The sequence below is a fragment of the Procambarus clarkii genome, chromosome 34 (assembly GCF_040958095.1).
Source record: "Procambarus clarkii isolate CNS0578487 chromosome 34, FALCON_Pclarkii_2.0, whole genome shotgun sequence".
Classification (NCBI taxonomy): domain Eukaryota; kingdom Metazoa; phylum Arthropoda; class Malacostraca; order Decapoda; family Cambaridae; genus Procambarus; species Procambarus clarkii.
Genome location: NC_091183.1, coordinates 43498802 through 43522301, shown reverse-complemented (window position 1 = coordinate 43522301; position 23500 = coordinate 43498802). Strand labels below are relative to the sequence as shown.

The 23500-nt window shown below is 38.1% G+C and overlaps 1 protein-coding gene across 5 annotated transcripts in view; it reads right to left on the bottom strand.

Moving 5' to 3' along the window:
* Nucleotides 1-255: 255 nt before the first annotated feature.
* Nucleotides 256-23500, bottom strand: part of LOC123762146 (transmembrane protein 45B) — a 50863-nt gene continuing 27618 nt past the window's right edge. For all 5 annotated transcript variants that reach the window (XM_045748519.2, XM_045748521.2, XM_045748520.2 and 2 more), the window contains exons 2-6: nucleotides 22491-22599; nucleotides 19812-20045; nucleotides 18202-18428; nucleotides 4846-4962; nucleotides 256-3557 (exon numbers count right to left, since the gene is read on the bottom strand). In XM_045748519.2, the coding sequence (XP_045604475.1) occupies nucleotides 3246-3557; nucleotides 4846-4962; nucleotides 18202-18428; nucleotides 19812-20043 (888 nt within the window). In that variant the 5' untranslated portion in view covers nucleotides 20044-20045; nucleotides 22491-22599 and the 3' untranslated portion in view covers nucleotides 256-3245. The remainder of the gene's footprint in view (nucleotides 3558-4845; nucleotides 4963-18201; nucleotides 18429-19811; nucleotides 20046-22490; nucleotides 22600-23500) is intronic.

Sequence of the window (23500 nt, the reverse complement as noted above, 5' to 3'; positions counted from 1 at the left end):
TCGGGCCTTGCATAGTAGGCTGAGAAGTGCATTCTGGCTACTAGGTACGACATATATATATATATATATATATATATATATATATATATATATATATATATATATATATATATATATATATATATATATATATATATATATATATATTACCGAGAAGGGAGGTATACATTTCGCTGAATATTACGTTGGAGTCGATAACTTAAGTCAATGTAAAGCATTCAATATAGGCTAATTATGTAAAGAAAACTGGTTAAACATTATATTTTTAATTTTATTAATTTATTGGCAGACACTTTTATTTTCCAGTAAAACATATCAAACATTAAATTAATTCTCTACAAAATGACACACATTAGGGCTACATACATATTTCTTTTTTAAAGTAAAATACCTTGGGGATATTTTAATAGTAAAAAATAGTAAAATTATAATAAAATAGTAAAATTATCTTGGAGATAATAACAGGAATCACAAATATAATTATGGCCTAAAGAGTTGGACAGAACTGAGAGGAGAAGATTTGAGTCACGTAAAAGACTCAGCAGTTTGGCAGCTGAGGATGCTGCATCTGGAACCTTTCCCTATTAAGTCTCCTCCATAGCTCGGTCGATAGAGCTTCACACGCGTGGAATTCGCTGTTCGAGTCTCCTAGAGACCCGGGGGCCAGATTCCCGAAACAAGCACTTACGAACGTGTACATCTTTTTCTCAATCTTTGACGCCTTTGGTTACATTTATTAAACAGTTTACAAGCATGAAGACTTCTCAATCAACTGTTGTTATTGTTATAAACAGCCTCCTGGTGCTTCGGAGCTCATTAACTGTTTAATAATTGTAAACAAAGCCGCCAAAGATCGAGAAAAGATGTACAGGTTCGTAAGTACTTGCGTAACTACTTCGTGAATCTGGCCCCTGGTGTCTAGAATTTGAGTCTTGCTTCACGTGGAACCTCCAGACAGACGGAATCACTCTGAATAAATGACTTATTTTGTCCATAATCTACACAAGCACTTTGGTGAACACCAACAACTAGATTGATCAGGCACGAGTGTGTTATACACGTGAATTAGAACTCCTTATTAACTAAATATTTGGGTCAATGGAATCTGCTTGTAGGTAGGGAACGTCAGTATGTTTCCTAAAGCGGATCCAGAGGTCTGTTATTGCTTGCCAGGTGTACGGGATAGACAATCTCTTCTGCTTATCACCAGGATACAACCCCCCCCCCCCACAACAGTTGCCTAACTCCTGGGGGTGCTAGGTGCATCAGGTGAAAGGAAACATTGCCAAACGTCTTCGTTTAGCCGCGGGGAATCGAGTACCTGGACCTATCGGTTGTAAATATGATGCGCAGCCCACAGCGCTATATATATAATTTTGCATAAATGGAGTAATTCAAGTGAGTTTTATTGTTGTAAAAGATGGAGGTCATATTCACTGCCACAGAGGAGAGTGAGGATGGTGCTCATATTCACTGTCACACAGGACAGTGAGGATGGAGGTCATATTCACTGCCACACAGGACAGTGAGGATGGAGGTCATATTCACTGCCACAGAGGAGAGTGAGGATGGTGCTCATATTCACTGCCACAGAGGAGAGTGAGGATGGAGGTCATATTCACTGCCACACAGGACAGTGAGGATGGTGCTCATATTCACTGCCACACAGGACAGTGAGGATGGAGGTCATATTCACTGCCACACAGGACAGTGAGGATGGTGGTCATATTCACTGCCACACAGGACAGTGAATAACATTCATTAACGACATATTTCAACACTCGGTTTTAATTGCAACATTAACTTGTTCACACTCACACAAGCTAAACATTGTTCAATAAAAGTCGCATTTAATAACGAACATTATAAATCAAGTTAGAATATATGAATGGACATCTTTTACAATGCGAGATATAATGAAATAGTTACAATGTTCATTTGTAACTATTATTAAGAGGAAAACAATCTTGTATTGTTTGGCATTAAGTAATATAATGTTCGAGTGAATGATTTTAATGGTTTGTCACACAGAGTTTGCAATCTGAACATTCTGGTTATGGCTGAGCCTGAGAAACTTGTTAGATGATTGGTTCGATTGCTGGTTCGAACAGTGTAATTGTCTGGTTCGATTACCGTGCATGAGCACATCAATACCAAATTATTCCAAAAGTTGTCCTAGCTTTTAATACTGTAGCTTTTGAACTGTGATCATTTCCGAATACTTCAAAATCTGAGGTTGTCATTTTAATTTGTAGGTCGATAATATTTGCAATAGTGCAAAGTCAATTTCTATTTTTATTTCTTGCAAGCCTTATTGATCAGTCTATTGGTATCATTGGCAACAGTCTCATTTCGTTTATTGCAAGGTATTTCAGATATTAATATTGGTTAATAAAATGTCACTTAATTCCCCTATTTGCACTTAAAGGCTGCCTAGCCTTAAGTTATTGCAACTTCAAGCTAGCTCAAGTTCCAATATCAATATCTGAAATACCTTGCAATAAACGCTTTCCCCTGATAATTCCCTCCCTGCAATATCTCAGATTTATGTTGTATTTGCTTTGTCGTTCTATCTTTAATGTCTAGAATGCAATTATATCTATTTATTGTATTTGCACAACCTGTTATACTTATTTTTACTTACGCAGAACCATCAGTAAGGGGCATGATTTAATTTAATTTATCATATTCTCTAATATAATGCCAATTTACCAAATTAATTCCTCCCAAGATTTACTCTCAAGGAGCCATAGAAACCACAGTCTCACAAGCCAAGAAGACTACATATGAGAAAGCACAGGTCACACATGTCTGTCTGCAACATGCAATTGAACATTGTGTAAAGTTTTCTGCATTATACTGGAACTCCCTACCATACACTCAACTATTAATTACAACTACTTCCTTACATGCTATGTTTACATTCTTGAAAGACAAAGAGTTATTCGGAGAAAGTGCTAAACCAATAGGAGTATATAGCACGTGGAAGGGATAGGACAAGGAACTGGGATAGGGCGGAGGGAAAGAATGATACGCAACCACTTGGACTATCGGGGAATCGAACACAGACCTGCAAGCATCAAGGCCGTCGCTGTTGCCCATTAGCCCAAGCAGATGGTTAAGAAAATATAATATCTTTCCGCCTTCAATAGGAAGCGTACATGGAAACCATTGCTGAAATACTCAAGAACAGAAACCCCATAATATTTCGCCCCCTAAGAATCTCAGTATACAGCAAGAAGGTCTCACACCTCCTCCTCCTCTTCTTCCGAATCTTGCAAGATATTTTTGGTGTGATCGGAGTCGAAGTCTGAGAGGGCCGTACGCTGAGAGTCGTAGAGGTAGGGGTCGTAGAGGTTGTGGTAGAGGGCTGAGGTGGGCAGCGCCTTGACGTGAAAGTAGATGACGGTTCCAGCCAGGGTCATGAAGACGAAGATGATGGCGTTGTGCCAGGTGAAGATGAGCGTTATTATCATCATCTCGGAGTGGTCGTGCTGGTTCCACGGCCTGTCCCACGGTGGGTACAGCACGAACCCCACCTGGTAGAACCATGTCCCCTGCGGGCCAATTCGTACAGCATCAGGAATACACTATAAAGCATTACATTAGTTAGCCCTTTTGGACCCCATAACTAGAAGAAAACGTTAACAGGGGGGACTCCTCGATTTATGTTGTGCGCCTAAGGTAAAGTTATTTTAATGATAAATCGCTCTCAGTATAGCTATATAGTGCCTGGAAGGAATGTAAGATAAAGGAAGGAATAAGATAAAGGAGCTTTGATAAAGGATGGAGGTAAAGGAAGGCGGCTCAATAACTTGGACCATCGGGGGATTGAACGCCGACCCTGCAAGAAGCAGTGGCCGACGCTCTACCATCTAGTCCAAGTAAATAGCTTAACTGCTGATGAATTTTTACTATTAGTGTAAGTCCAAACTTTTGGACTTACACTACTTGGACAGTAAGTCCAAGAATTGAACAGAAGAAAGTCCTCTTTGTACTCTGGACTATAACAACATAATGTTTACAATTTACAAGACTGTAATTACCATTTACTTACAAGACTGTAATTACCATATTTGTATCCTCACATTCCTTATGTACATTCTTGTATATGCATAAATAAATAAATAAATAAATAAATAAATAAATAAATAAATAAATGTTTGCAAAGCGGAACATTCTTCCAGTGGAAAATCTAAGAGGAAACGACGCATATTTTCTATTAGCTAAAGTCGACCTAATTGCCAAAAAGGTTGCGGCATAGGAAAGGGGGGGGGACGACCCCAACTCGCCTGTGAAGGTCCTAAATCTACGTCACTTTGGAATATAAATATTCCTAAGTGGCCGTAAAGTGGTGAAATTCTAGGGACATTGTCAGCCATCTTAAGGCGATCTGCGGAAGGGGGGGTCGCCATAGGATCCGATTTTTCTCCTAATGGGAGCAACCGGCCGACCTCGAACCCGATACTTAAAGATATAGTGAAGTAATTCTACTCAAAATATGTGTAACTTAATATTTGTTATTTGAAAGGTAAAATAACTCGTTATAAGAAAATACGCTATACTGATGACGTGTGAGCAGGCCCTAGTTGATGGTAGTCTAGTGCAGCGTCTTCCGATCCCTTCTGTTCCCTTCCTTAACCATCCCTTACCTTTCCATACCGTCCCTGTCTTTTCCTTACCTTCCTATTCCTCCCCCAATTCCATTACCTTCCCATGCCTTCTCTCCCCCTTTCTTAATCTTCCCTTACCTACCCTCCCCTTGCCTTAACTTCCCATACCTACTATCCCCATTCCTTTACCTTCCCATAACTTCCTTTCCCAGCGGCCTTCAGCAGAGCTCACCTGTAGGAGGGTGAAGTAGGCGCGGCCCAGAGCAGGGAGGACATTGGTTCTCTGACACATCTCCAAAACTACGGCCACTGCGCCCGCCACCACCACGTAGAACAGCAGCATGTGCACCTGTAACACGTGTATACATGTTGGGGTTAGCACCTGTGGACGCCACCACCACGTAGAACTGCAGCATGTGCACCTGTAACACGTATATACATGTTGGGGTTAGCACCTGTGGACACCACCACCACGTAGAACTGCAGCATGTGCACCTGTAACACGTATATACATGTTGGGGTTAGCACCTGTGGACGCCACCACCACGTAGAACTGCAGCATGTGCACCTGTAACACGTGTATACATGTTGGGGTTAGCACCTGTGGACACCACCACCACGTAGAACTGCAGCATGTGCACCTGTAACACGTATATACATGTTGGGGTTAGCACCTGTGGACACCACAGTAGTAGGGTTGACACGCCACAGACGATTTTTTTTTTGGGGGAGAGGACCCCTGTAGGGTTGACACGCCACAGACGATTTTTTTTTTGGGGGCAGAAAATCGTCTGTAGCATGTCAGGGTTTTCAGGTGAATTTGGGGAGTCACAGATTTAGGATTAAGGATTTCTTATGAGCGAGTAATTTCCGAGACTTTAGAAGTTTGTTAAGGTTTCTTATGATGAAGATAAGTTCATACGAGTTTGTTAAAGTTCTTATGGGAGAAATTCAAAATATCCCCTGTAGCATGTCAGGTTTTTCAGGTGAATTTGGGGAGTCACAGATTTAGAAGTAAGGAATTCTTATGAGGAAAATAATTTCTGAGATTTTAGAGGTTTGTTAAGCGTTCTTAATAGGAAAATAAGTAGGAAAATCTTAAAGAAAAAACTTTAGAAAATATCGTGTTTGTGTCACAGCATTTCCGGGTAAACTCTATGGACAACCTTTGCCCGTTTTCAATCACACATTTTCAAAGAGCATTTTCAGAGAATATTGTCTTAGATGTTTTGTTAAGGAAAACAGACCACTTATCCATAACATTTAGTTTTATATCCATTTACTGCTATTTCGCCTGTAATCTGTGAAAACTTGACAGAGTCCATTTTATACCCAATTTTCGGCAGAGTCCAGTTTATGCTCAAATTCGCCAGAGTCTACTTTGAGAGCAAAATTAGTCAGAGACAGTTTTAAGCTCATATTTCATCAGAGTCCAGTTTTCTAGCAATTTTCATCAGTGTCCTGTAATCTGTGAAAATTTGACAGAGTTCAGTTCTTGATCGAAATTCATCAGAGTCCAGTTTTCTAGCAAAATTCGCCAGAGTCTACTTTGTGCCAAAATATTCAGAGTCCAGTTCATGATCGAAATTAATCAGAGTCCAATTAAAGACCCAAATTTGACAGAGACCACATTTTCGCTACTAGCAGTCCAATCCCCCTGAAATTTTAAACAGTCGTACTTCAAAGTTAGTAAATAAGATCAAGTCAGTTACTGAGCTCCAGCTCTTGTCCCCCCGCCCTCTTCCACCCTCAAGTCTTTAACCCATCAATTTCCCTGAAATTTTTACCCTCTGTATTTCAGACATAGTAAATATGAAGTAAACAATTATAAAACTCTAGCTCTTGTCCTCTGTATAAGCTCACTTTTGTAAATTCATTACTCTCAGTCCAAATCACCCAACTACATTTTCAGACATAGTAAATAAAAACCAGTTCAGTTATCAAGTTTCAACTCTTGTGCCCCAGCTTAGTTCATTTTGTACAAGTTCTTTATTTCCAACTATATCACATGAGATTTAAGATCACCTTATTTTCTAACGTAGTAAAATTAATCAGGGCATTAACCAAGCTCCATTCCCTCAGCCTTAGATCATCAGACATAAATATTTTCGATCAAGTCCGTCTCCAGCTTAACTCTTACCCTTTCCCTCCCTTACCTTCTCATCCCCAACTTATCCAAACCTTCAATAATCGTACTGTATTTGCATATTTTCTCTATATTCACTGTGTTCTTCGTATTCTCATCCGTGTTCACTCCATGTTCTTCAAATGTTCACAGTCCCATTCAGTTCATATTTTCACAAGTATCTCCATTTTTTATGTAATCTTTCTCTTAGTCTCATTATGTTCTCTACAAATTCTAGTCATATTTTCTATGTTTTCATATTCATCACATGTTCTCTTTACAACTTTTATACTCAATATTCATGCTAACTTCCATATTTTGTGTTCTTTGTCAATATTCATGTTCCTCTACAAGTTCATGTTCCTCACAAGATCACTTCGTTTTTTCACCTTCACTTACATGTTTTCTACATTCTTTGTCATATTCTCCATGTTCTTCACAAGTCCATTGTTCATTCTTCGTAATCCCTATTCTCCTTATCATGTTTTCATGTTCTCTGTAAGTTCATATTCCCAGCATGTTCACTATATTCATCAACTTTTCTTACATGTGTTCTTTGCCATGTTCCCCCATATGTTCTCTGGGTTTTCCTCTTACATGTTATTTAACGTTCCTTAACTAAAAAAATCTTTCGCCAATCAACTAAAACATAGTCACTTTCGTCATTTCTCAACTAAACCTATTATCCAGTCAACTAAAAATAGTCAGAAATAGCCTCGTTCAACACTATTCTTAACTAAAACAACCTTTCTCTTAGCTAAAAATTGTCAAAGGAAACTTTTTCAGCACTTTCTTAACAGGCGCTATGTTTCATCAAGAAAAATTGTCAAAGGAAACTTTCCAAAACTGTTCATAACTAGCTTTTATCCATCGTCAATCAACTAAAAATAATAACTTTCATCATTTCTTAACTAAACATATTCCCCATTCATCAGAAAATAACCGTGTTCATCATGTTTCATTGTCATTTCTTAACTAAAATTATCTGCCAATCATCAGAAAAAGTCATGTTCACCATGTTTAAGCTTTTGCTCAACTAAAAGTATTCATCGGTCAACTAAAAATAGTTACTTCATCATGTTTCCTTGTCATTTCTTAACTGAAATATCACTTCTCTCATCTGAAAATAGTCAGGATTAACCTCATTCAACACCGTTCTTAACTAAAACAGCCTTTCGCTTAGCTAAAAATTGTCAAAGGATTCTTTTCAACACAGTTCATAACTAACTTTATCCATCGTCAAGTAAGAAAATATAGTCAAAGATATCTATCATCGTCGTTCTTAACTGACATTTATACTTTGTGGAGCACTAAAATAGTCAAATGTAACTTTTTCAACACTTTCGTAACTAAAATTATATGTCGCTACGTAAGAAAAATAGTCAAAGGTGCTCTCCGTTACACCAAAGTTACTCTTCGAGAAATCAAAGACACTCTTCAATACATCAAGGACTTACTCAAAGACACCAAAGTTACACTCTAAGACATCCTTCGAGACATCAAAGACTTCCTTAAGACTTCAATGGGACTCTTCCATTCATCAAAGACATTCTCTAAGCCCTCAAAGTTATTCTCAGCACAATCAAAAGTTATTCCAAGACAACAAAAGTTATTCTCAGAACAATCAAAAGTTATTCCAAGACAACAAAAGTCATTCTCAGAGCTATCAAAATTATTCTCGGAGTCATCAAAAGGTATTCTCTAACTCACTTTTGGTCATTAAAGTTAATTTCTATGTTATAAAAGTTTGTCTCAGAGACATCTAAAGTTAATCTTAGAGTTATCAAATGTAATCTCTAACTCTCTTTTGTTCATCAAAGTTGATCTCAGAGTTAACAAAGGTAATCTCTAACTCACTCTCGTTCATCAAAGTTGTTTCAAAGACATCAAAGTTATTCAAAGAGCTAACAAAAGTTATTCTCAGAGTCACCTTCGTTCTTCAGAGAAACTTTCCAAAACATCTTTATTCATCAAAGTTATTCTCAGAGGCATAAAAGTCATTCTCAGAGCTATCAAACTTGTTCTCAAAGTCATCAAACTTATTCATCAAAGTTATTCTCAGAGGCATAAAAGTCATTCTCAGAGCTATCAAACTTGTTCTCAAAGTCATCAAACTTATTCACAGAGTCATCAAAGTTAATCTAAGACATCATTTTTCATCAAAGATATTCTCTCTAAACCATCAATGTTCTTCTCTAAGACATAAAAGTTATTCTCAGAGTCACCTTCGTTCGTCAGAGAAACTTTCAAAACATCTTTGTTCATCAAACTTGTTTTCAAAGTCATCAAAAGTTAATCTAAGACATCTTCTTTCATCAAAGTTATTTTCAGAGACATCTAAAGTTATTCTCAGAGCTATCAAACTTGTTCTCAGAGTCATCAAATGTTATTCTCGAAGTCATCAAAGTTATTTTCAGAGACATCTAAAGTTAATTTCTATGTTATAAAGTTATTCTCAGAGACATCTAAAGTTAATCTTGGTCATCAAAGTTGTTCTCTAAACATCAATGTTGTTCTCCAAGACATCAAAGATGTTCTCAAAATCATAAAAGTTATTCCCAGAGCTATCAAAGTTAATCTCAGAGTTATCCAAAGATATTCTCATGTCCACAAAAGTTATTCCAAGAGACGTCAAAGTTGTTTCAAAGACATCAAAGTTAATCTCAGAGTTATCCAAAGACATTCTCAGAGACATCTAAAGTTATTCTCTAAGACATCAAAGTTGTTCTAAGAGTTATCAAAAGTTATTCTCAGTCATGATATGTTATTCTCTAACTCACTTCCATTCATCAAAGACATTCTCTAAGTCCTGAAAGTTATTCTCTAAGACAACAAAGTCTTTCTCAGAGCTACCAAAGATGTTCTCTAAATCATAAAAGTTAATCTTAACTCACCTTCGTTCATTAGAGAAACTTTCCAATCCATATTCGTTGACCAGAGTTATTCTCAGAGTCATCAAAGCGATCTCTAATTCATCTTCGTTCTCCAAAGTTGTTCTCTAAGACATCTTCAGGCATAAAATTTCTCTCCAAATACAACTAGTTCAGCTTTTCATATCAAACTTACACTTCTGTTAAATATATTTTCTTAGACATTTTACCTTTTAAACTGTTCTCTGAACTACACTGTTCAAACCTACGTAACCTATCCTCTCTACCCAATGTTACTTAGTTAACTTAACCTTCATAACCTAACGTTACCTATCCTAACATAACTTACCTTACCTTCCCTAACTTAACCTAACTTTACCTATCTTACCTAACCTAACCTAACTTTACCTATGTTACCTTACCTATCTTACCTAACTTAACCTGCTTAACCTATCTTACCTATCTTACCTATCTTACCTGACTTTACCTATGTTACCTTACCTTACCTACCTTTCCTAACTTAACCTGCTTAACCTACCTTACCTATCTTACCTAACCTAACCTAACCTAACTTTACCTATGTTACCTTACCTTACCTACCTTTCCTAACTTAACCTGCTTAACCTATCTTACCTAACTTTACCTATCCTAACTTAACTTACCTAACTTATTCTGCTTAACCTAACTTTACCTATCTTACCTAACTTACCTTACCTTCCCTAACTTAACCTAACTTTACCTATCCTAACTTAACTTACCTAACTTATTCTGCTTAACATAACTTACCTTACCTTCCCTATCTTACCTAACTTTACCTGTCTTACCTAACTTAACTTAACCTTCATAACCTAACTTTACCTATCCTAACATAACTTATCTTACCTATCCTAACGTAACCTAACTTGCTTTACCTAACTTAATCTTACATTCCCAAACTGATGTTTCCTAACTTATCTAGTCAAACCAGACATGATCTAACTTAAGTATTCCTTCTTGTCTTTGTGTTTCGTCAATAATTGTCTCATATTCATTTACTCATTTCATTAGTTAATTTCTCAAATGGTCACTTATGCATTTCAAGTGCTATTTGTTAGAGATTGAATATTTAAGCATTTCAAAGAATTTTTGTTATATATGGGCATTTACTCATTTCAAGGGATAATTTCTCAAATGGACGTTTTTGCATTTCAAGTGCTATTTGTTAGAGATTGGATATTTAAGCATTTCAAAGAATTTTTGTTATATATGGGAACTTACTCATTTCAAGGGATAATTTCTCAAATGGACGTTTTTGCATTTCAAGTGTTATTTGTTTAAGATTGGGTGTTTAACCATTTCAAAGGTTTTTTGTTATATATGGGAACTTACTCGTTTCAAGGGCCAATTTCTCAAATGGTCATTTTTGCAGATCAAGGGTTATTTGTTAAAGTTCATCAAGTTGCTCATAAGTTGTATTTAGTAGGTTCTATCTTATGTTCTTATTCCCCAACCCCTTAACCTAACCTCTTGTAATCTTAGTGTATTTAGTAGGTTCTATCATATGTTCTTATTCCCCAACCCTTTAACCTATCCTTTCAGATGTAGTTTGTTGAATATATTATCCTTTTCCTAACCTTTCAGATGTAGTTTTGTTTTTCCTTTTTTGTATATTTTTACCCAAACCCACCATCCCACTTAACCTTCTTTCCTTCTTTACTTTGTTTTCACATATAAGTTCATTCTTTATCATAGTAATAATAAAAAATTACAATAGTAAAGAATCAGATCTACTAAGACTTGAAATTGAGAAACAAGAGCTCAAGGGAGTGAGAGCATGAAAGAAGAGCAAGGAGTAAGAGAGAGGGGGCGGAAGAAAATGGGACCAAAGAAGAGAGAATGAGAGAGAGAGTGTGGGCATGGGGGAACTAAGACTTGAATTTGAGAAAAAAGAAAACTAAGTGAATGAGAGTAAGGGTGTGAGAATGGGAGCAATAAGACTTGAATTTGAGAAACAAGAGAGCATTTGAGCAAATGAGGGAGAGAGAGGGGGAGGAAGAGAGAGAATAAGGGAGAGAGATAGAAAAGGAGGGTTAGAAGGAGTAGGAGAATCAAAGTAAAGAAGGAAAGATGGTTTGGGTAAAAATATACAAAAAAGGAAAAACAAAACTACATCTGAAAGGTTAGGAAAAGGATAATATATTCAACAAACTACATCTGAAAGGATAGGTTAAAGGGTTGGGGAATAAGAACATATGATAAAACCTACTAAATACACTAAGATTACAAGAGGTTAGGTTAAGGGGTTGGGGAATAAGAACATAAGATAGAACCTACTAAATACAACTTATGAGCAACTTGATGAACTTTAACAAATAACCCTTGATCTGCAAAAATGACCATTTGAGAAATTGGCCCTTGAAACGAGTAAGTTCCCATATATAACAAAAAACCTTTGAAATGGTTAAACACCCAATCTTAAACAAATAACACTTGAAATGCAAAAACGTCCATTTGAGAAATTATCCCTTGAAATGAGTAAGTTCCCATATATAACAAAAATTCTTTGAAATGCTTAAATATCCAATCTCTAACAAATAGCACTTGAAATGCAAAAACGTCCATTTGAGAAATTATCCCTTGAAATGAGTAAATGCCCATATATAACAAAAATTCTTTGAAATGCTTAAATATTCAATCTCTAACAAATAGCACTTGAAATGCAAAAACGTCCATTTGAGAAATTATAATTCTTTGAAATGCTTAAATATCCAATCTCTAACAAATAGCACTTGAAATGCATAAGTGACCATTTGAGAAATTAACTAATGAAATGAGTAAATGAATATGAGACAATGATTGACGAAACACAAAGACAAGAAGGAATACTTAAGTTAGATCATGTCTGGTTTGACTAGATAAGTTAGGAAACATCAGTTTGGGAATGTAAGATTAAGTTAGGTAAAGCAAGTTAGGTTACGTTAGGATAGGTAAGATAAGTTATGTTAGGATAGGTAAAGTTAGGTTATGAAGGTTAAGTTAAGTTAGGTAAGACAGGTAAAGTTAGGTAAGATAGGGAAGGTAAGGTAAGTTATGTTAAGCAGAATAAGTTAGGTAAGTTAAGTTAGGATAGGTAAAGTTAGGTTAAGTTAGGGAAGGTAAGGTAAGTTAGGTAAGATAGGTAAAGTTAGGTTAAGCAGAATAAGTTAGGTAAGTTAAGTTAGGATAGGTAAAGTTAGGTAAGATAGGTTAAGCAGGTTAAGTTAGGAAAGGTAGGTAAGGTAAGGTAACATAGGTAAAGTTAGGTTAGGTTAGGTTAGGTAAGATAGGTAAGGTAGGTTAAGCAGGTTAAGTTAGGAAAGGTAGGTAAGGTAAGGTAACATAGGTAAAGTCAGGTAAGATAGGTAAGATAGGTTAAGCAGGTTAAGTTAGGTAAGATAGGTAAGGTAACATAGGTAAAGTTAGGTTAGGTTAGGTAAGATAGGTAAAGTTAGGTTAAGTTAGGGAAGGTAAGGTAAGTTATGTTAGGATAGGTAACGTTAGGTTATGAAGGTTAAGTTAACTAAGTAACATTGGGTAGAGAGGATAGGTTACGTAGGTTTGAACAGTGTAGTTCAGAGAACAGTTTAAAAGGTAAAATGTCTAAGAAAATATATTTAACAGAAGTGTAAGTTTGATATGAAAAGCTGAACTAGTTGTATTTGGAGAGAAATTTTATGCCTGAAGATGTCTTAGAGAACAACTTTGGAGAACGAAGATGAATTAGAGATCGCTTTGATGACTCTGAGAATAACTCTGGTCAACGAATATGGATTGGAAAGTTTCTCTAATGAACGAAGGTGAGTTAAGATTAACTTTTATGATTTAGAGAACATCTTTGGTAGCTCTGAGAAAGACTTTGTTGTCTTAGAGAATAACTTTCAGGACTTAGAGAATGTCTTTGATGAATGGAAGTGAGTTAGAGAATAACATATCATGACTGAGAATAACTTTTGATAACTCTTAGAACAACTTTGATGTCTTAGAGAATAACTTTAGATGTCTCTGAGAATGTCTTTGGATAACTCTGAGATTAACTTTGATGTCTTTGAAACAACTTTGACGTCTCTTGGAATAACTTTTGTGGACATGAGAATATCTTTGGATAACTCTGAGATTAACTTTGATAGCTCTGGGAATAACTTTTATGATTTTGAGAACATCTTTGATGTCTTGGAGAACAACATTGATGTTTAGAGAACAACTTTGATGACCAAGATTAACTTTAGATGTCTCTGAGAATAACTTTATAACATAGAAATTAACTTTAGATGTCTCTGAAAATAACTTTGATGACTTCGAGAATAACATTTGATGACTCTGAGAACAAGTTTGATAGCTCTGAGAATAACTTTAGATGTCTCTGAAAATAACTTTGATGAAAGAAGATGTCTTAGATTAACTTTTGATGACTTTGAAAACAAGTTTGATGAACAAAGATGTTTTGAAAGTTTCTCTGACGAACGAAGGTGACTCTGAGAATAACTTTTATGTCTTAGAGAAGAACATTGATGGTTTAGAGAGAATATCTTTGATGAAAAATGATGTCTTAGATTAACTTTGATGACTCTGTGAATAAGTTTGATGACTTTGAGAACAAGTTTGATAGCTCTGAGAATGACTTTTATGCCTCTGAGAATAACTTTGATGAATAAGTTTGATGACTTTGAGAACAAGTTTGATAGCTCTGAGAATGACTTTTATGCCTCTGAGAATAACTTTGATGAATAAAGATGTTTTGGAAAGTTTCTCTGAAGAACGAAGGTGACTCTGAGAATAACTTTTGTTAGCTCTTTGAATAACTTTGATGTCTTTGAAACAACTTTGATGAACGAGAGTGAGTTAGAGATTACCTTTGTTAACTCTGAGATCAACTTTGATGAACAAAAGAGAGTTAGAGATTACATTTGATAACTCTAAGATTAACTTTAGATGTCTCTGAGACAAACTTTTATAACATAGAAATTAACTTTAATGACCAAAAGTGAGTTAGAGAATACCTTTTGATGACTCCGAGAATAATTTTGATAGCTCTGAGAATGACTTTTGTTGTCTTGGAATAACTTTTGATTGTTCTGAGAATAACTTTTGTTGTCTTGGAATAACTTTTGATTGTGCTGAGAATAACTTTGAGGGCTTAGAGAATGTCTTTGATGAATGGAAGAGTCCCATTGAAGTCTTAAGGAAGTCTTTGATGTCTCGAAGGATGTCTTAGAGTGTAACTTTGGTGTCTTTGAGTAAGTCCTTGATGTATTGAAGAGTGTCTTTGATTTCTCGAAGAGTAACTTTGGTGTAACGGAGAGCACCTTTGACTATTTTTCTTACGTAGCGACATATAATTTTAGTTACGAAAGTGTTGAAAAAGTTACATTTGACTATTTTAGTGCTCCACAAAGTATAAATGTCAGTTAAGAACGACGATGATAGATATCTTTGACTATATTTTCTTACTTGACGATGGATAAAGTTAGTTATGAACTGTGTTGAAAAGAATCCTTTGACAATTTTTAGCTAAGCGAAAGGCTGTTTTAGTTAAGAACGGTGTTGAATGAGGTTAATCCTGACTATTTTCAGATGAGAGAAGTGATATTTCAGTTAAGAAATGACAAGGAAACATGATGAAGTAACTATTTTTAGTTGACCGATGAATACTTTTAGTTGAGCAAAAGCTTAAACATGGTGAACATGACTTTTTCTGATGATTGGCAGATAATTTTAGTTAAGAAATGACAATGAAACATGATGAACACGGTTATTTTCTGATGAATGGGGAATATGTTTAGTTAAGAAATGATGAAAGTTATTATTTTTAGTTGATTGACGATGGATAAAAGCTAGTTATGAACAGTTTTGGAAAGTTTCCTTTGACAATTTTTCTTGATGAAACATAGCGCCTGTTAAGAAAGTGCTGAAAAAGTTTCCTTTGACAATTTTTAGCTAAGAGAAAGGTTGTTTTAGTTAAGAATAGTGTTGAACGAGGCTATTTCTGACTATTTTTAGTTGACTGGATAATAGGTTTAGTTGAGAAATGACGAAAGTGACTATGTTTTAGTTGATTGGCGAAAGATTTTTTTAGTTAAGGAACGTTAAATAACATGTAAGGGGAAAACCCAGAGAACATATGGGGGAACATGGCAAAGAACACATGTAAGAAAAGTTGATGAATATAGTGAACATGCTGGGAATATGAACTTACAGAGAACATGAAAACATGATAAGGAGAATAGGGATTACGAAGAATGAACAATGGACTTGTGAAGAACATGGAGAATATGACAAAGAATGTAGAAAACATGTAAGTGAAGGTGAAAAAACGAAGTGATCTTGTGAGGAACATGAACTTGTAGAGGAACATGAATATTGACAAAGAACACAAAATATGGAAGTTAGCATGAATATTGAGTATAAAAGTTGTAAAGAGAACATGTGATGAATATGAAAACATAGAAAATATGACTAGAATTTGTAGAGAACATAATGAGACTAAGAGAAAGATTACATAAAAAATGGAGATACTTGTGAAAATATGAACTGAATGGGACTGTGAACATTTGAAGAACATGGAGTGAACACGGATGAGAATACGAAGAACACAGTGAATATAGAGAAAATATGCAAATACAGTACGATTATTGAAGGTTTGGATAAGTTGGGGATGAGAAGGTAAGGGAGGGAAAGGGTAAGAGTTAAGCTGGAGACGGACTTGATCGAAAATATTTATGTCTGATGATCTAAGGCTGAGGGAATGGAGCTTGGTTAATGCCCTGATTAATTTTACTACGTTAGAAAATAAGGTGATCTTAAATCTCATGTGATATAGTTGGAAATAAAGAACTTGTACAAAATGAACTAAGCTGGGGCACAAGAGTTGAAACTTGATAACTGAACTGGTTTTTATTTACTATGTCTGAAAATGTAGTTGGGTGATTTGGACTGAGAGTAATGAATTTACAAAAGTGAGCTTGGACAGAGGACAAGAGCTAGAGTTTTATAATTGTTTACTTCATATTTACTATGTCTGAAATACAGAGGGTAAAAAATTTCGGGGAAATTGATGGTTTATTTACAAAGACTTGAGGGTGGAAGAGGGTGGGGGACGAGAGCTGGAGCTCAGTAACTGACTTGATCTTATTTACTAACTTTGAAGTATGTCTGCTTTTAATTTTAGGGAAATTGATGGGTTATTTACAAAGATATGAAGGAGAACTAAGGCGGGGACGAGAGCTGGAGCTTGGTAACTGTTTTGATCTTATTTATGGTGCCTGAAATACAGAGGGTGAAAATTTCAGGGAAATTGGACTGATACTAACGAAGATACGAGAGAGAGCTAAGGCGGAGGACAAGCGCTGGAGCTTGGTAACTGTTTTGATCTTATTTATGGTGCCTGAAATACAGAGGGTGAAAATTTCAGGGAAATTGGACTGATACTAACGAAGATACGAGAGAGAGCTAAGGCGGAGGACAAGCGCTGGAGCTTGGTAACTAAATTACTGTATTGAACTACGTTTGAAATATGATTATTTTTAAATTTTAGAGGGATTGGAATGATAGTATTCATTATATGACAGGGGACTAAGGTGGGGGAACGTGAGCTAGAACTTGCTTACTAACATGATTTATTTGTGTAAAACTGACTTGCTTAATGAAAAGGAGAAAACATACGATGTTGGAAAATAGTTGAACTGAATGAAAGGAGAGAGAGAGAGAGAGGAGGGACGGTCGAGATATTATGGAGAAGATAAGATAAGATTAAGAGCCGACTGGCTGGCTGGCTGGGCGCAAAGTAAATAAAGGTGACGCGACAGATTGCGAGGTAAGGGGGGAGGGAGGGGGGTGTGAGGTACGAGACTTGAAAACCATGACTTACACAGGTGATTTTCTAAATTTATATGAATAACTAAGGCTTACATAGACGATTTGTAAGTTGAAAATATGTAAAATATGTCCGTAGAGTTCTCCTGGAAGCCCTAAAGTGCTACACACGTTACTTGAATTTCTCCCATAAGGCCTTAACAAACTTCTATGTCTCGGAAATTATTTTTCTTATAAGAACTTTAACAAACTCGTATGACATTATTTTTCATTATAAGAATTCCTTACTTCTAAAATCTGTGACTGAAAAAAAAATTTACCTGAAAACCCCGACACGCTACAGGGGAATATTGGAACCTGAAAAACCCCGACACGCTACAGGGGAATTTCTAAATTCACCTGAAAACCCTGACACGCTACAGGGGAATTTTCTCCCAGAAAAAAAAATTCCCCTGTGGCGTGTCAACCCTACTACTCACCACCACCACGTAGAACAGCAGCATGTGCACCTGTAACACGTGTATACATGAGGTTAGCACCTGTGGACACCACCACCACGTAGAACTGCAGCATGTGCACCTGTAACACGTATATACATGTTGGGGTTAGCACCTGTGGACGCCACCACCACGTAGAACTGCAGCATGTGCACCTGTAACACGTGTATACATGTTGGGGTTAGCACCTGTGGACACCACCACCACGTAGAACAGCTGCAATCTCCCCTCACTCCTTCCCCCTTCACCTCACCTCAACAGCCCCTCACCTGGACATCCATGGGGCTGCGCCCGTGTAGGTGGTAGTAGAAGAGAAGCGCCTCCATGGAGAGGGCGAGGGCGGCGGAGACGAAGTCCATATCTGGCGGTAGAGGCATGCGGTAGTGGGTGAGGACATCCAGGACACCGTTCAGCCCGAAGAAGAAGAACATGGACATGTGCTGGGCGTTCCCGATGGCTTTAAACTGGCCCTCTTCGAACGCCGTCGCGAACTCACCTGTGTGTGCAACGATGTTAATCGAACTCACTTCGGAAGGAACACGATATTAGTTGAATTCATTTCAGAAGGAACTCGATATTAATCGAACTCACTTCGGAAGGAACCCGATATTAATCGAACTCACTTCGGAAGGAACCCGATATTAATCGAACTCACTTCGGAAGGAACACGATATTAATCGAACTCACTTCGGAAGGAACCCGATATTAATCGAACTCACTTCGGAAGGAACTCGATATTAATCGAACTCACTTCGGAAGGAACTCGATATTAATCGAACTCACTTCGGAAGGAACACAATATTAATCGAACTCACTTCGGAAGGAACACGATATTAATCGAACTCACTTCGGAAGGAACCCGATATTAATCGAACTCACTTCGGAAGGAACTCGATATTAATCGAACTCACTTCGGAAGGAACTCAATATTAATCGAACTCACTTCGGAAGGAACTCAATATTAATCGAACTCACTTCGGAAGGAACTCAATATTAATCGAACTCACTTCGGAAGGAACTCAATATTAATCGAACTCACTTCGGAAGGAACTCAATATTAATCGAACTCACTTCGGAAGGAACCCGATATTAATCGAACTCACTTCGGAAGGAACACGATATTAATCGAACTCACTTCGGAAGGAACTCGATATTAATCGAACTCACTTCGGAAGGAACTCGATATTAATCGAACTCACTTCGGAAGGAACACGATATTAGTCGAACTCACTTCGGAAGGAACTCAATATTAATCGAACTAACTTCGGAAGGAACTCAATATTAATCGAACTCACTTCGGAAGGAACTCAATATTAATCGAACTCACTTCGGAAGGAACTCAATATTAATCGAACTCACTTCGGAAGGAACTCAATATTAATCGAACTCACTTCGGAAGGAACCCGATATTAATCGAACTCACTTCGGAAGGAACTCAATATTAATCGAACTCACTTCGGAAGGAATGTTCCCACACTTTGGCGTGTAGAGACTACTGCATTTGCGTGTATGTTACAAAGTCAAGAGAGCACAGGTATGGATTGGAAAGGCAATCTATATTTAAATACACTTCGATAATGACGCAGTTGTTTCTTTGTTAGCGAGAGTCAACTTATGCAAAACACTGAAATGGCCTTTAGTATATGTAGCAATGACACATTATTGATTCAATTTTCTGCAACTGGAAGCTTCAAACCGGAGAGGATTAGCGATTGTGTCCTTAAAAGTTCACAAATCTCATTTCTGGAAGATTAAGCACTCTTAATTTATCACCAGTTCTTAGCCAGCAAAATTAAATAAAGGGTTTGACAAGCCACCCAACTGATCGGTAAGTTCGCGAACTTAAAAGTTCAAATTTAACCGTCACGTTCGAACTTACCCGTCATGCCTACGGCGGCAGCGGCGATCTTGAGTATGCCCTCGAGAGGAAGATGCGGGCAGCATCCACAGCGGAAGGATGCGGTGTTGCGGTAGCGAGCTCGGTGCTTGTCCCCCAGCACCGCCTCCGCCCGCAGACAGGTGAAGTAGCGAAGGTATACTCGGTAGGTGAACCAGGCGCCGAACAGCATGAAGAAGGTGCCGGGCACGAGGTGCCCTACCAGCGTGCCCATTCCTGCTCCGGGAGGAGAGATGAGAGAGAGTTGAATGATGTGGGTAAATAGGTGAATGGTGTGCTAACTGATTCACAGTTACCTGTGATGATGTGTGAGGTGGGGGGTGGACTGGGATGGGTTTTAACCTCAAGTGGATCGGTGGATTGCATCCACGGTTACAGCCCCGCTCCTGTGCCAGGTAAGTCTACTACGGGCTCGCCATAGCCCGTGCTACTTGGAACTTTTTGTTCCAAGTTGCGAATCTTAAACATCAACAACGGTGGATTGGAACATCAAAAGGATGTAGAATTTCTGTGTATATCTCTGTATATATACACAGAGAATATACGTTAGTCCTGGAGTATGTTTAGGACTAAAATATACTTTGCTAGTGGCACTGTCACTAAATGTAACCCTGTCCATGGAGGACAGAAGAAAATGTATATATGCTTATTAGCATTGTAAATGTGTGGCCACGTCTGTGGTAGAAAAAAAACTATATGAAAGTCTGTAACTTACATGACTGTAAGCTATTGTGGTGGCCTTAATAGGCCTACTGAGGTTGACTAGGCCTTAGGCCCAGCAGCAGGCGGCTATAATAAACAGCATTAGACGGGAAAAAACAAGAAATCGTGAGAAACAAAGTCATTGATTTAACTGACCATTAGATAAAAAACGGGGCCGGAGAGATAGAGCTTGACCCTGTGAGCACACCTAGATAAGTATATGTTGGTGAACATATTAAGATGAGTACACACGCATGCGCACACGCGCACACACACACACACACACACACACACACAAATGACAAATGATGTGGTGGAGGCTGACTCCATACACAGTTTCAAGTGTAGATATGACAGAGCCCGATAGGCTCAGGAATCTGTACACCTGTTGATTGACGGTTGAGAGGCGGGACCAAAGAGCCAGAGCTCAACCCCCGCAAACACAACTAGGTGAGTACACACACACACACACACACACACACACACACACACACACACACACACACACACACACAGGGGTGTGGCTGGTCCGAGGGTGTGGCTGGAGACCATTAGTGACTTACAAATTTAAACGCTGAATTAAAGTTTTATCACAGTAAATCATGTTAATGAACGAGCGCGCGCACGCGTGTGTGTGTGTGTGTGTGTGTGTGTGTGTGTGTGTGTGTGTGTACATTTGTAACTAATAATCAATGAAAAATTAACAATGATAAGAATCATACTAGGAATTCAAAATGACGTTATATATTCGAAAATCAGTGGAGCAATCTGGGGATTCGAACCAGCGTACAGTCTGGGTCACCCCCAGTGGGTTAAGGCTTGCGACTGGGACGACCCCCAAAACGAAGGTTCGAATCCCCGGCTTGCTCCACTGATTTTGGCAATGATAACATTATTAGAGTTGTATAAAATAAAATTATATATATATACAAAATAATTGCAAATATCATTTTTTTTAAATACAGTAAGATTCAGATTTTAATTATCCCTGAAAATTTGTAGGGGAAGGGAGGGAATTATCAAGGGGAAAGTGCCAAGCCATTACGACTATATTGCACTTGGAAAGGGTCAGGATAAGGATGTGGGATGGGACGGGGGTAAAAAGAATGGTGCCCAACCACTTGGACGGTCGGGGATTGAACCCCGACCTGCATGAAGCTAGACCGTCGCTCTACCGTCCAGCCCAAGTGGATGGGGATAAATGTAGAATACTTTCTACTACGCTGTTTTGTGTGCTTCTTCAAGATGTCTTAGGTATGTTGAAATTAATCTTGAGGAAGAGCCAAGCCAGAATGACTAGTTAGCCCAGGGAAGGAATACTAGGACAAGGAGCTGGGATACGCTGGAAGGGGAAGTTATGGAACGGTGCCCAATCACTGCAAACATCAAGATCGAGACGCTCTGGTGAAAGTGGTTGGGCACTGTTCCTTCACCAGCCCTCGTATCATGTTCTCTGGGAGCAAACAGTATTATATACAGATGATAACAAGCTAAAGTTTAAGGAAACATCACATCATCAAAGATTATCCATCACATCATCAAAAATTATTCCTGCTTTTATTAGCCTGAACAATCTTTGATGATGTCAATATTTTGATGAAGGAGAATATCTTGATAGATTTTCTTTTTAATTTTGGAATGATCAACGCAATTTTGACCATATATTACAGAGGGAAATATCAGTCAAGTCAGAACGCAATAACAAGATTCGTTGTGTGGGGGGTCACTTTGGTACTGTCACGTGGTTCTCGTTTCATTCATGCCAACTTGAACCCGTTCATGTTTTGTACATACCCAAAAGCAATTACTGTGAGCAGTTGGGCGAGACTAGCCCCCCAAACGTCTGGTCTCCACCCTCGAACATTCTAATTTACAGATATTTCACCCCAAAATATACCTTTGACAACATTTCGAAGGAGAATTGTGAATACTTTGTTCCTTAAGCCAAGTTGGACCTACCTGCTTGTGAGGAAGGAGGAGTGAGGGTAGTGAGGGAGAGACAAGGAGGGATGGAGGCCACTGCTCACTGCTACTCGAGGTCGACCATACTCGAGCATCAAGGTGGAGTCTGAGGGAGAAGGGAGAAGATGAGTCTATAACAGCATCGTTCTGATGATCGGACAAAGCGTCAAGTTTGAAGTGGTTTCTCCACCACCAGAAGCGTACAAAAGTGGGCAAGGCACCAATCAAGGCTGATATTCATTCACCCGAGGATGCCACAATATTTCGATGCTCTCAATGTCACTTAAACGCCGGGAGTTTTAACGCAATTAGCGTCAACAATTGCCGGGCATTAAGCTAACCAGTAAAAAATAGAACTTACAAAACCCCCCCTCAAACCCATACTGAAACTTACATGTAACTTTCATGTAATTTACGGCCCTAAGACAGTTGTTGGACTATTTAACTTCCGGGCTTGTTAAGGAGGAGGAAGCATCAACTAAGAATGATTGTAAGATTGTACCCTCCCCCCCCCACCCCACGGTCATGACCTTATGCTCCACACCATCAATAGAATCCATAGCCTGGCCAAAATCAATACTCGTCTAGGGTTATCTTGAGATTCTTGAGGGTATCTTGAGATGATTTCGGGGCTTTAGTGTCCCCGCGGCCCGGTCCTCGACTAGGCCTCCACCCCCAGGAAGCAGCCCGTGACAGCTGACTAACACCCAGGTACCTATTTTACTGCTAGGTAACAGAGCAAGTAAAAGCCTAGCAAAAATACTCCACTTTACCGGGGCATATAACATAGGTCACCGTAAAGCAATAACAAAATAAAGTTTTCTACAACTCATACTCTATCACAATAATCCAACTTTTCTTAAGCTCTTCGAGATCATCATCAGGCATTAAGCCTCACACCCTCGGGGCTACCTGACACCGGGCTCTATCCTGGCACAGTGGTACACCAGCCCCTAGCAGGCTTTAAACATAAGTATAGGATGGTGGTATATGATATATAGGATGAT